The 12,734-nt window shown below is 33.5% G+C and overlaps 1 protein-coding gene across 5 annotated transcripts in view; it reads right to left on the reverse strand.

Moving 5' to 3' along the window:
- LOC135123663 (lethal(2) giant larvae protein homolog 1) overlaps positions 1-12,734 on the reverse strand; it is a 39,875-nt gene that overhangs the window by 9,854 nt on the left and 17,287 nt on the right. For all 5 annotated transcript variants that reach the window (XM_064048507.1, XM_064048503.1, XM_064048505.1 and 2 more), the window contains exons 4-9: positions 12,197-12,414; positions 9,285-9,511; positions 2,102-2,324; positions 1,511-2,044; positions 1,215-1,403; positions 879-1,160 (exon numbers count right to left, since the gene is read on the reverse strand). In XM_064048507.1, the coding sequence (XP_063904577.1) occupies positions 879-1,160; positions 1,215-1,403; positions 1,511-2,044; positions 2,102-2,324; positions 9,285-9,511; positions 12,197-12,414 (1,673 nt within the window). The remainder of the gene's footprint in view (positions 1-878; positions 1,161-1,214; positions 1,404-1,510; positions 2,045-2,101; positions 2,325-9,284; positions 9,512-12,196; positions 12,415-12,734) is intronic.

The following is a 12,734-nucleotide window of genomic DNA, read 5'->3' on the forward strand; positions in this document are numbered from 1 at the left end:
AGACTCCAAATATGGGTTATACATGCGATATGCTGTTCTTGCCACCGATAAAATATCTGCCTGACAAAATAAGCTCAGGAATATTATCATAAAATAAACGTAGAGCATCCTCAATATTTATAAGACAATTTAATGTTTTTAATGACATCTTAGGTATTTCTTCCCTTAAAACTAATTTTGATTGAGAAAAAAAGATCTCTCTGTATTTATGCTGCCACGCGACAGCATGTTGCATCGTTTTAACTAAGTTTTTACTTCTCTAACATAAGCGAAGGAAGTATTGTAATCGAGTCCGTCGGCCGACTCTCTACTTTTACGTTTTCTCGACCTTTCCGTCTGTCTGTCTGTCTGCCGTCTGTCCGGATTTTTATACTTAAATTCCCAGTCATTATTTTTCAGGTTTGCTACATTTTGCCAAAATGTCTCCATACTGATGTCACCAATGTTGTAGTCTACTTCGTTGCTATTTTTTAAGGTTCTGAATTCATCTAACATTTCATCTTCATCTATTTCATACGGCAGCAGCGACAGTGATCCTTTGATACTAACCGTGACTTTTGGCTACAGAAAATTCTAAAATTGATATCACTGTTTGCTTTTTAGTTTTTTTTTTCGTGCTTTCAACTTTCAACAAATAAGAATTATTCTTGTATTCAAGTAATGCCACCAACCTCATGCTAACCACTGTAAGATCAGTATCTGTTAAAAATCGACCAATAAACGGACAAACGATTTAAGTGTGATAAATTTGGTCTCACTGTGCACAAACATCTTACTTTTCTACAAACTAAAATCGCGAAAAAACGGATCACGTGACATAATAATTACTTTGGTATTTTAGCATTGGTGTCTATACCGTCAGCATCACTGATTATTACCGTTTACAAGGAATGTCCTCGCGAAATACAGACATCTCACGAACGAACTCATCGAATCGTCGACCGGTCGCGCTTCTACCTGTCTCTCAATGGGTTTCGCTTCCAAGGGACTGAATTGGCCGTCGTCTGTTTTGCGTGAAGGTGGAGAATTTGGTGTGGTTGCAGTTTCCGTGTTGGCTCGACGCTGCGAACGGCCTTTTCGAAGTCGCCGGAACGACTCCCTCAAAGACTTCTTAAAAGACTTCCGTCTCGATATGGGGGTGTCGCCGGAACCGGTGAGATCTAATCGAAGACATGCGTTAGTGTACGTGAAATGAATGAAATTGAGTGATTTACCGTTCGGGTTTAAGGTACACTTCACCATAACAGGTTTGTTCTTTATATAATCGAAGAGTGCGAGTCCGTGAGCTGTACCAGCAGCTACCAGACCCCAGTCAGCTTGAAGAACACATGCCGTGACAGCCGCGGGTGGGTGAAGTTGAAGAACTGAAGAAGCTTGGAATCCTCGAGTTTGGTGAATTTCCCCTATAAAGTGGAATTTAACCGAATTAGAATTAATCACTTCTGGTCGGACGTCACAAATACATTAAGCAAAAATATACCGCGAGAATATATAAAAAATGAGTATCTACCTTGCTTAGGAGCCAACTGATTGTGCCCTTTCCAAATAAACCCATCTCTGTCGCTTACGATGTTCATCGTAGTTACTTTCACTTCCCCGTCCAGGACTTCCGTATCGAACTTCGATACCACCACATGACCGGCAGTTCCAGCAACAACCAACGTTCCCGACAATGGACACAAAACAACTTTTTTGACCGCTAATCGGGGATCATCCGAATACGGATCAAAAACACCGATTTTACGGAACGGTGGCCAATCTTCGTCGACATCTTCTGGATCCGGAACCGCCTCTTCCAACTCGTCGCCAGTGAAGAACACAGCGGTGCTAAATTTGTAGATGGGGGTTAGAGTAACTCCACCCGCGTCCCAGAAGCGTATAGTCCCATCTTCATGACCCGTCAGAAGCAACTCTCTCCTTGGAGTACTTCCTTTTGAACACAATAGTCTGCCTCCGTCAATCGGCCACGATCTATTTGAGTAGATGTTGTTTGTTTGGGCCTTGCCAGCTTCTTTGAGTTGTTCCCAAAGTTCTTCCGAGACACCTATGTAACGATATTCGTATGATACTAACTACTATTAATTTTTGGCGACGAATTTACCAGAAACATGTTGACTGCACGTGACGGCCGAAGCGTGCAGTGACACCAAGTATGGTAAATTTATCATTTTCCATTCTTTACACTGGAGATCGATTAACACGAGTTCCTCTTCGGCTAACACAACAAGAGCGTCAGGTTCACTGTTGCTTGTCCCATTTGTCACAGTATTCTCTTCGTCATCGAATTCTTCTGTTTTTGAATCAATGACTAGAAAGTCTATGACCTTTAAAAAAGAAAAGATGTTAATCAACACTGAAATTGGTTTCGTTCGTAATAACTATTAGGTGAAGAATGTAAATTTTGAAGCAATTTTAATAGCTAATCAGTGTTGAATAATACTCTTCATAGGAAATAAAATCACGTTTAATTTTATTTCTACATATTATTATTAGCCATAATTTTAACAATGTTAATGAGTTGATTATTCCAATAAACAACACAGGTCAAATATTTTCGTCATTTCGTAACAGAGACGCTGATTTGCCAAATAGTATCTTTATTTCAATGCTGGTGTACAAGTTAGAGGCAAATCGATACTTGTTACTAGGTCACAATTCTTAATTTCGCTCAATGTACTCGACAAACAACCAAAACGCTAGTAATCTAATACTTACGTTTTTAACAGGAAATGAATAAGTCTGTAATCGAGTCGCTCCGAAAATAAAATTCAGTAACATAATTCTGCGATAATTTGTTTTGCTTTCAAAAATCAAATCTAAAATTGGCTACCTTCAAGTTGTTACAACTGCATGGCAGTTTTGATATTTATTGTCCTTATTATTACTTTTTAAAAGTAAAACATATCTAGTTATCTGGAGATCATCAGGGTGTCTCCTATACGGATAATGTTCTCTACCCAAAATGGTACTACCTGTCATTACTTCAAAGTTGTTACAACACAGAAAACTGCTCTCGAAATTGTATTTTTGGTTGCGTCTTGATCAGTTTTAGGTGCGAAATTTCTCGTGAATAACGTGAATAGGATCGTTATTTTACAATTACCAACCTCAAAAAAAATATATAGAAACCACCTCGTAACTACCAGGTGATTATTTAAATCTGAACAAACCTCTTGATGTGAATTTTTTGTGCACTATACAACATTTATAGTGATCTAATATTGTAAGCAACGGTATCTGTTATAAAATTAAAAAGTAAACAAACACAGTTAAGAAATGGCATTGCTAAAATTAAACCTATCCTCCTTCTGCTGTATAGCTTCTGTTTTTTTACCGTACTGAATATAACAAATTCACGAAGTATTTATCAAACCATCGACAGTACGCCTGTGCTCCTATTTTTATCTTAAAAAAATACTCGATAGACAACAACTAATCCAAATCTAAAAACCCACGCGATTTTCCAAGTTTAGATTAACCAACCCATAAATATAATAAATGATGTTGTTAACAAGATTGAAACATACATATTTATCAAACTAATATAAAACTGTAATAGTGAGAAGTTCGTTTGCAATACATTATAGTTGTTTAGTAGTGCACAACCATGTAAGCTCCAAGCGTATTTTGCGCCGTGATATTTTAAATCAATACAGATTGTTTTCAAGAAAAATCCAAGCATGTGTATGTGCAGATGCAGTTTATTATTGCAAACCACGAAATTTATAGAAACTCTGGAAAATACTCCGATTTACTAAAAATATAAATAAACAAAAAAATTGGGCCGCGATAAATATACCAAGATCGTTTCGGTTCGTTGCTGCTGTGCCTGAAATTTAACCTCTCGAAGATTTTTACGTGAAACATAGTTTATAGATTTGTCGTCACAGGTAACCGATATAAGCATAATCCAATAAAAAATAAATGACTCATTGGTGATAGCAGAACAGTACCAATCTACAGTTAAGTCACTTTTCAACAAAACGGTCAATAAATCTAATTTCACATTGAACACGAAATTTGCAGCGTGTTCGTAAAAAATAAATTAACTAAAATGGATAGATAAAATGGTCATATGAAAACGGGTTACAATTTTAGGAACAAATTTGAAAACTTGTGTAGGGGTAGGCACATTATTATTACATCAATGTTCTTTAATAAAGCAACTCTACCTGATTAACAAATATTGAAAAAACTAAAAAAACGAAACTGACAATATTATAAAGCCTGTAGAATTTCTGGAATAAAGTTGCTTTTAGATGTTTACGCAATAAATAAAATTTAGACCACACCTTAGTGAATTTATTTTACACGAAGTTGTCGACCAAGGAAAATTAATGAAATGATATAAGAACTAAATTTGAAGATGAAGACGAAAATCATTAATAAAAAATTACGTTTGAGAGGATGGATCGGAAAAATTAAAGTAACCTTCAACTCGAGCAAATGTCATGAAAGGGAAGAAACTATAGAAAAACATAGTGAAAGATTCCCTCGTCCCTGAAGCACAACCTAACATATCCAATTTTTTAGATAAGTTAAATAACGTGATTCTGCTGATTTTTCGTTTTACGATAACCACTACAAGTTAAAATATAATGAACTGTTGACTGTCACCCACCACAATCATAAACAGTCAACACAAATGTCGACCAAATATTGTTTAAATATATGCCTCGATCAGCGATCCGATAGTAAATGAATAAATCTAGAACAGTTTAATGGAGTCTTGTTATCCTTTAACCCGTTCCCTGCCACGAACGTCATAAACAAAAAAGAAACACTGTTAAAATCGTTTTTAGTGTGAAGTGTGGTTTTTATGTTTTTTTTTTAAATAAAAAAACAGGCAATTATTTAATATCATTAACAATAACTGATTTAATATTCTGAGTTGACGTCATCAAGTATTTGCAGGGGATAAACAAAAAAATTCGATCAGCAGTTTACAACGTTTACGATAACCTTAAAATATTTGCGAGATTTCAGACCAGTCGGTTATATGGTTTGTCTGTCAAATTATGAAATGTATTACAATGTTGATTTTTTTTAAATCTATAGACATCCAAGGTAAAAAATAAGAGCGTATTAATAAACCACAAATGTTATTTTATAGAATTTACGTGGGATTTGCTGTACAAAATTTTAAGATGACGTCATGACACGGTTGGTGAGGAGGCTTAGAGAAATTTTGTTTGGCACTGTATCATACAATTTGACAACAATCAATAAAGTAGTTTCGGAGATTATATATAAATCTCCAAAAAACTGCAGACAGACGGTAGACAGAGAACAGACGCCAGACAGTCGGAAAGGCGAGACCTACTTCTCCATATTCTATGGGATCTTGAAACATCGAAAAAACGAAATTAAGATGGCTACGACTACGTGTATTTTGGCAATACGGAGAAACACGAGTTGCATTTAAAAACTACACCTTTGTTTGTCATGAAATTTTTATCAAACACACCTTGAATTTTGTAGAAAATCATATTACAACCTTGTCGGTTTCCTTACATAAGAACAGGAAAAATTAATTAATGAGTAACACAGTGCATTGAGAGTATAATGAGAGAGTATTCAACAAACTAAACCACTGTAGTGGGAATGATTACAAAATGACGAAGGTATAAGTACACAGAATCCATCACACTTATCAAGGATTGTTTATTTAAACTATGAAATTCATGAAACCCGTGTTTTATCTTTTTCCATAAGCCGCAACATTATGCGTTGTTATGTAAACGCTCGCTCAATAGGTGGCCCCACCGTTAAGAATTTTAAACGAAAATTAGTTTTGAGTGTTTCACAAATTGAGCATTTTATACGAATTATTTGCGTTTTAAACCATACACTAGTTTCATTTTTTTTCCAAAAATAAATCTCTATATAATAAATTTATTACGGGCAGATTTAAGATGGGAAGTAAGTATTTTTCTAGATCAAGCTGACCCAATAGACAATCGAATAAACTCACGAATATTGACGATCTAAAAATGACAAGACGAAACCCCGGAACGAAATGACTAAAAATTAAGGTTTGTGTCCATTTAAGTGACAAAATAAATTATTTAATCGTTTTTTATGATCTTTCACTTATCGACCGTAAGCTAAGGAAGTATTGTAATCGATCCATTGGGTAATTGGCTACTTTTATGTTTTATCGACGTTTCCTGAGCTCTAGATTACAAAAAAATAAGTTTCCCGTTTCCGTTCGTCTTTCGCCTGTTTGTGTCGAGTTTTATTAGACAAATAATCTCCGAAACTACCAAACCGATTGTTGTCAAATTTTATATGTATGTTAAGAATATCGTGTAGATGGTAAAACGCTAACCAAAATTTGGCCAATCACCCCATCGACTCTAGTTTAAAAGCAAGGGAAGTTCTGCCGAAATAATCTTCAACCAATTTTTTTCAGCGTTTATTTTTTTCTTTGTGAACTTCATATTAATAATAATTATTACACATTAGTTCTTTTCTAAATATCTAACAATATTTTGCAATCGCCTCGACAAACACTGTATATATCATCATAACAGAACAGAAACCAGTCCTTGGTACTGGTGCTGGCCTCCAATAGTAACTACAAATGAAAAATATATTTTTATTTTATTTTTTTTGCAGAACAATTTGCAGTAGTTTTTAGGTTTTAATTTGATTTTTATATATTTTTAAATCGATTTTGTTTTTATTAAAAAAAAAACAGGCCTGTAACAGTCTTATTTTTTAGAGAACAACATTCTGTGACGTTAAATTAAATCGTTTTAAATATACTACGATTTTATTGATTAATTAATATTTAACGTTCATTTGTTTATGTCCAACATATTCAACTTTTTTTTAAAGACACCCTATAAATTTTTTTCAATTCTTGTTGATTTTTTTTTTTTTTTAAATTCATTGATGTCATATTTTGCTGAGAAGTTTTGGTAAAAATTAATTTACTTTTTGTGTTAAAACGACTGAAGCAAGTTTCAAATTTTTTTAGCTTTTATTAAAATACAGCACTATTTAAATTTGAAAATAAAATTTCTTCTACACGAAAATAATGAAATACGAAACCCCCGTAGAACTGTCAAAGTGAACTCTAATGAAATCCAAGTTAGCATCCAATTTTTAGATTGAAGTAGCAAAAACGGCAAACTATACTCGAACATTAACCTCGTAGGCAATTTAAAGAAAAAGTGATAAAATTATTACACAAGAAAACTTAAGCAACGTTTGAGAATTGTTTAATTAAGACAAATTAAGACAAAACAACGCAAAGTGGAAATGCCCCAAAAAGGATACATTAAAAACGTTCTAGAACGTCTTGGTACACAGATTAAACTCACAAACCAGTACGAATGCCAGCCAAGTCCGTGCTAAACTTTACAAACAGGAAACCCCGTGAAAAAAAATCCCACGCAAAAACTTCCCTAGCAGAAGCTTATCAATTGTTTGATGTACATAGGAGTGGCGACACGACTTGATAGTGCATGTCCTATCAGCTATTCGGGTCAATTCAATCCAAACTACGAACAGCAACATTGGAATGCACCAACAAGGATGCTGAAGGTTTTTTTAGAGCAATGATTGTCACATAACAATAAGAAATTGTATTTAAAATAATAAACTTGAATACTTAACGATTCCTTGGCAAGGAATCGAACAGGAACAAAAAAATCAAACTAAAATCTTTCTCGAGCTTAAAACAATTTATTGTGGAAGACTGGTACACGTTTTACAGATTTAAGTTTAGTATAGTAGAATCTGTAAAATCTCCGCTACCTTTTGTTAATTTCAACTAGGTACATTAAGTTCTGCCGAAGACAGTACTCTGTACCGAAAAATGATGGAGTTTAAAAAGTATCCACCACAAATAAACATTTGGGAAATAATTATGGAATATCCATCTAATCGAACATCATATTTGAGAGGACTGTGACCACTCAGTAGTACTGAAACTGACAAAAAAAAAAAAAGGATGATGTCCGAAACTACCAGAGCGATTACTTTAAATTTTAGGAGTCGAAAAAAACGCACGGTATATTTAGCGCAAAGACAAAAATAATAACAGATGATTTTTCATATAATATTTAAAAAACTACGACGTTGACAATGTCTAGTGCCGATAATCTAAGAAAATCCTTCACTATCATTAAAAAATAATAATAAAAATATAATTATAGCGGGTCAAACCTCACTTTCAACTTTAATTAAATTCAAGAATCCGCGTCTAGGGAATTTAAATCAACAATGTTCGAAATAATATTCTTGAAAATACTAGCTGGACCAACAAGGATATGGCTCATGGAGTTATTTACTTAAAAATAAATAAATAAATAAACAAATAAATAAATAAATAAATAAAAATCTGCAAAGGTGGGTACTGCAAACGCCTGAATTTTCTATTTGCGGATCTCCGCGACCTTTAGTGACTGAGTGGGTAATTTATGGTGCTTCAGAAGCAAAGTAACAACCTTACATCTTGTTCAATGGGATACATTTTAAAAACTGGAACCCAAAATAAAGCCTACCATTTCAAAAACTATTGATGACGGTGTAACCCCATTATTACTGTTAACCAGAAATTTTCAAATTTTGGTCAAAAAATGTAACCCGAGTCAAAGAAAGTTGTCCGAACGCCTTGATCAATTTTTAGTGTACAATTGTTATCCATTTTTTTCCGAACACACTGTATCTTAAGTTACGGCTGTATGTATTTCTCTTGCACGCAACATACTCAAGTTACGCATCACTTAAATTCCTTTTTGTTATTTACTGTTGTGTCAATATTTACATTAGAAGATTTTATACAATACGACAGATATAAACGTGTAGACTCTATAGCTCAGTCAATATTGGTACAAGGTGATAGTCGATTAAATTCTGTATCTTAAAACATTCGTTGACAATAAACAATGTGCAAATGTTATAAAATCACGCCGTTATTAATTTACAAAATTAATTTGGCCACACAACGTACATGCATCAATCTATGTAAAAAATTAGTACACACATTTCTGTCTTCAACCACATCACGAAACTAGAAAAATAACACTAGAAAAATAATGCAAAAAACACGCCTGTATAAGGTGAGTGGAAAAACACGCATGCATACAACTAGCTTCGAAAAATCAAGTTCACACAGATTAGTCTCAAATACCTCATTCCCAAACGTTTCTTCCTCAGAATCGGAATTTTGTTGTGCGATCTTGCGTGAAAACAAACCAATTTTGCTTAGAAGAAACAAACCGATTGGTGTGTGTGTTTTCTCGTGTGAAACTAAGGAATTTTATGCTTACCTTGCTGGTAAAATCAAAGGCCACATGCTGCTCGTCGTGAATAACGGACACTGTGTATTTGTCGCTGCCAGAAGACCGAGGAAGACCACCGGAAAACACGATCAAGGGTTTGCCGTTTAGTTCTCTTCTGACGATTTTTGGAATTGCCCGGCACGCAAATGGGCCATAAGTTGTTACAGGCTCGTTGGAAGGTTTGTTCTCGTCCAGATCCCAAGCCATGTAACTACCTAAAAAAAATTATTAAGTAGTTTTATTAACAGTATTGACCACTTTCAAAAAACCTACATTAATTGGCAAACCGAAAATTAATAATCACGTTAACATGACATTAAAACTGGAAATTATGAAAATATCGACAATTTTCTTTCGTATTTTCTATAATTAAACCAACCTGAAATAATAAATCTGATTTGAGAACGGTGCCGAAATTAAAAGATGATTTGCACAATTTAGAGTAATATTAGTAAAAAAAAAAATAAAGAAAAATATTTACCATAATTTGTATGAAATCTGATGGTTATTAAAAAATATTATCTTTTTTATTTACTGCTATATCATTCGAATTTACCTTGTCCTTATTAACCAAATAAATATGTATTAACTTTTACAATTCTACTCGAGAATGACATACAAAAGAAAAAATAGTGCTAATGTTAAAAATTGACAACAATGTGTGGAGAATACCATCTGCAATATTAGTATACCATCGCAGCTAACATAATGACTTTCAATAAATTTTTTCTTTACATTCACATCAACAAAGGCTGATAAAAACATACAAAATATACAGGATAACACGAGGGGATGAGCTGTCAAACATTAATGACACTCTCAGAGCAACTATATATTGTTATAAGTAAAAGTGGCATTGCAACTCAAAGTAAATATGCATAAAAATAATAATAATAACTAAGTAAATTCAAAGTCGTAAGGTAACTGTAAGATTTGAATGATTAAGCAAAAATGCTGAGGTATCGATATCAGATTAGTAAATGAAAGGAAGGCAATAACGAGGAATTTTAATGGCATGTTACAATTACTTTTAACCCGAAAAATGTTTTCTTTTGAAAGGGAACCTCTTTTAAATTCATTTAAACTTATCTAGCCACCAAATTGAGTAGTACCAACACTTACTTAATATTCGCACTCATTTATCTTTGAAACTACCAAAAGAAATAAAACTTTTGGCATATCATATTAAATGAATTGAACATCTACATTTACTCTGGTACAAAGAAAAACATATTTATTGTGCTAAAAATCTCAGTAAGTAGGGTAGAACGGTCATTAATGTAGGTTATATTCTTCTGTTAGTGTGATGATGTTAAAGTCTTAATCAGCTATGTATTTTTCTGTACCAATCGCGTAAGAACGTTATCTATGTTCTGTCAACAAATTTTTGGGTAACTAGATCAGAAATCACAAAAATTACAAGGTGTAATTCGAATATTCACTTGACGTATAAGTGATCCTTGCAAATATAACATCAATTTTGCTTAAAACCACACACGAATTCTCACAAAAGTTTAAAACGTGAAGTTATGTCAAAGTTTTATTACTTTCTATTGGGAAATTAAAAACGAAACAATTGCGTCATATATAATGACGTATCATTTTTAAATCCCCACACCTGCAAACAATGAAAAAACTTAAAACGTTACCATAATGCAAAACAAAAACACCATTTAAGTTGCAAAAGTATAATACATTATTATAAGGACGATAAAACGCAATAAATATTTTTTTATTTACTTGTATTGACAAAACAATTTGGTGATTTATTGTTCAGTTCAATTCACATCAATACCGTCAAATTATATTATGATTTGGTAGTCCAAAAATTATTTCAGAATTAAAATATTATATGAAACAAGATAATCCGGCAAATTATTCCCTATTTGAAGTGAATACAATTTAACCCGAATGGTTATAAAAAATCGGCAAAGAGACATCAAACAGCTAACAACGGTAGGTAATAAAAATAAATTAAATTTCTGATAAATTTTAATGGCTTGATTGATGTAGGCAGGCACCAATAACCACTTGACATCCAACCAGACAGCTCTTTGAATACATCATCACTTCTGGACGACGACAGCTTTAGATTTTATAAAGTGCGGTCTTGAAAAACTTACGACAAATTTTTAGTACTTCATTTTTTTTACGTAAAAGTTATCTCAAATTGGAAATATTTTTTTAAGAAGTAGTGTAAATGTGTATTTCTGTACAAACGCTGTACTATAATGGAACAAATGGAAAAATACCCGCCCTGATCAAAAAAACTTTTGATAACATCATATCGTGACTATGACAACGAAGACAGAAACATCATTAGTGGAAAAGATTCTAATTTTGTCATTATCTTCGGGCATAAAATTTTTATGAGTATCATTCGTCAAACATAAACATTAGAACATAGGTGATTATAACATTTCAGCAAAAGAACAAAAATTAATAATTTAAACCACTATACCGTAGTTGTGATAAACAATTCAATATCTGATAACGATTAAATTGATGACATACAGGGTAAGACAATACAAACTTCCTGATGAGTTCATTAATACCCAGAAACTCATTGTGTAAGCAGCATACGTATATATGATTCAAAAAGTCTCCGAAAAATACGAACACTCAATCGATCTTCTTATCACTCGATAAACGATAAGAAAATTACACGTTTTGAACAGGCCATAATAAATCAAGCAATAACCCTAATCTGTATCCATTACACAACCACAATATCGAAGTTTCGCCTGTATTGTCGTTAATACGCTTCTCAAGTCTCGCAATTAACTTCACCTAGTTTGTTGCAATACTTTATTTATACCTTATCACGACTGATTACTTGCTGGCTTAAATTTTAATAACAGGGAGTGGCTACATACACCGAGATACACGTACGAACTTACCGTCGTTGTGGGAACTAGTAAAAGACTTTCCATCTTCATGCCAACACAGTGATTCCAACTGTTGATTAGAAACAAAAGTCTTAACTGACGTATTGTCGTCGCGATTCCACAACACAATTAGACCTCTGTTATAGCCTATCAGGATGTGATTCGGGTGCTCCGGTTGCTCGATGATGGATTCCACTGCCCCCGGATTTAATTTATAGTCTTGAGGCACACTGGAACAATTAGAAAACATCAACCAAATGAAAACGATCTCAACGAAAACACAACAAAACTTACTCTGCCTTCGCCACTTTTACTTTAAACGTGCGACAAATGCTCAACAAGTGCTTCTGATTGAAAAGATTCCCACTACTAGAAGTCAAGAATCAATCGCAAATTTTGCAAAACTGGCGATGAAGTGTGGCCCTTTTATAGTAGAGTTTTATCGTTCGGTCCATGTACACGAAAAGGTGAAATGCTATGACCAAAGAAATCTTATTCCAAAGTGAACAGAAATAGTTTTTCAAAAATTGATATCTGAATATTTCGAACA

Source organism: Zophobas morio, unplaced genomic scaffold, assembly GCF_036711695.1.
Source record: "Zophobas morio isolate AGI-343-1 ecotype UQ-CSIRO unplaced genomic scaffold, CSIRO_AGI_Zmor_V1 ptg000006l, whole genome shotgun sequence".
Lineage (NCBI taxonomy): Eukaryota > Metazoa > Arthropoda > Insecta > Coleoptera > Tenebrionidae > Zophobas > Zophobas morio.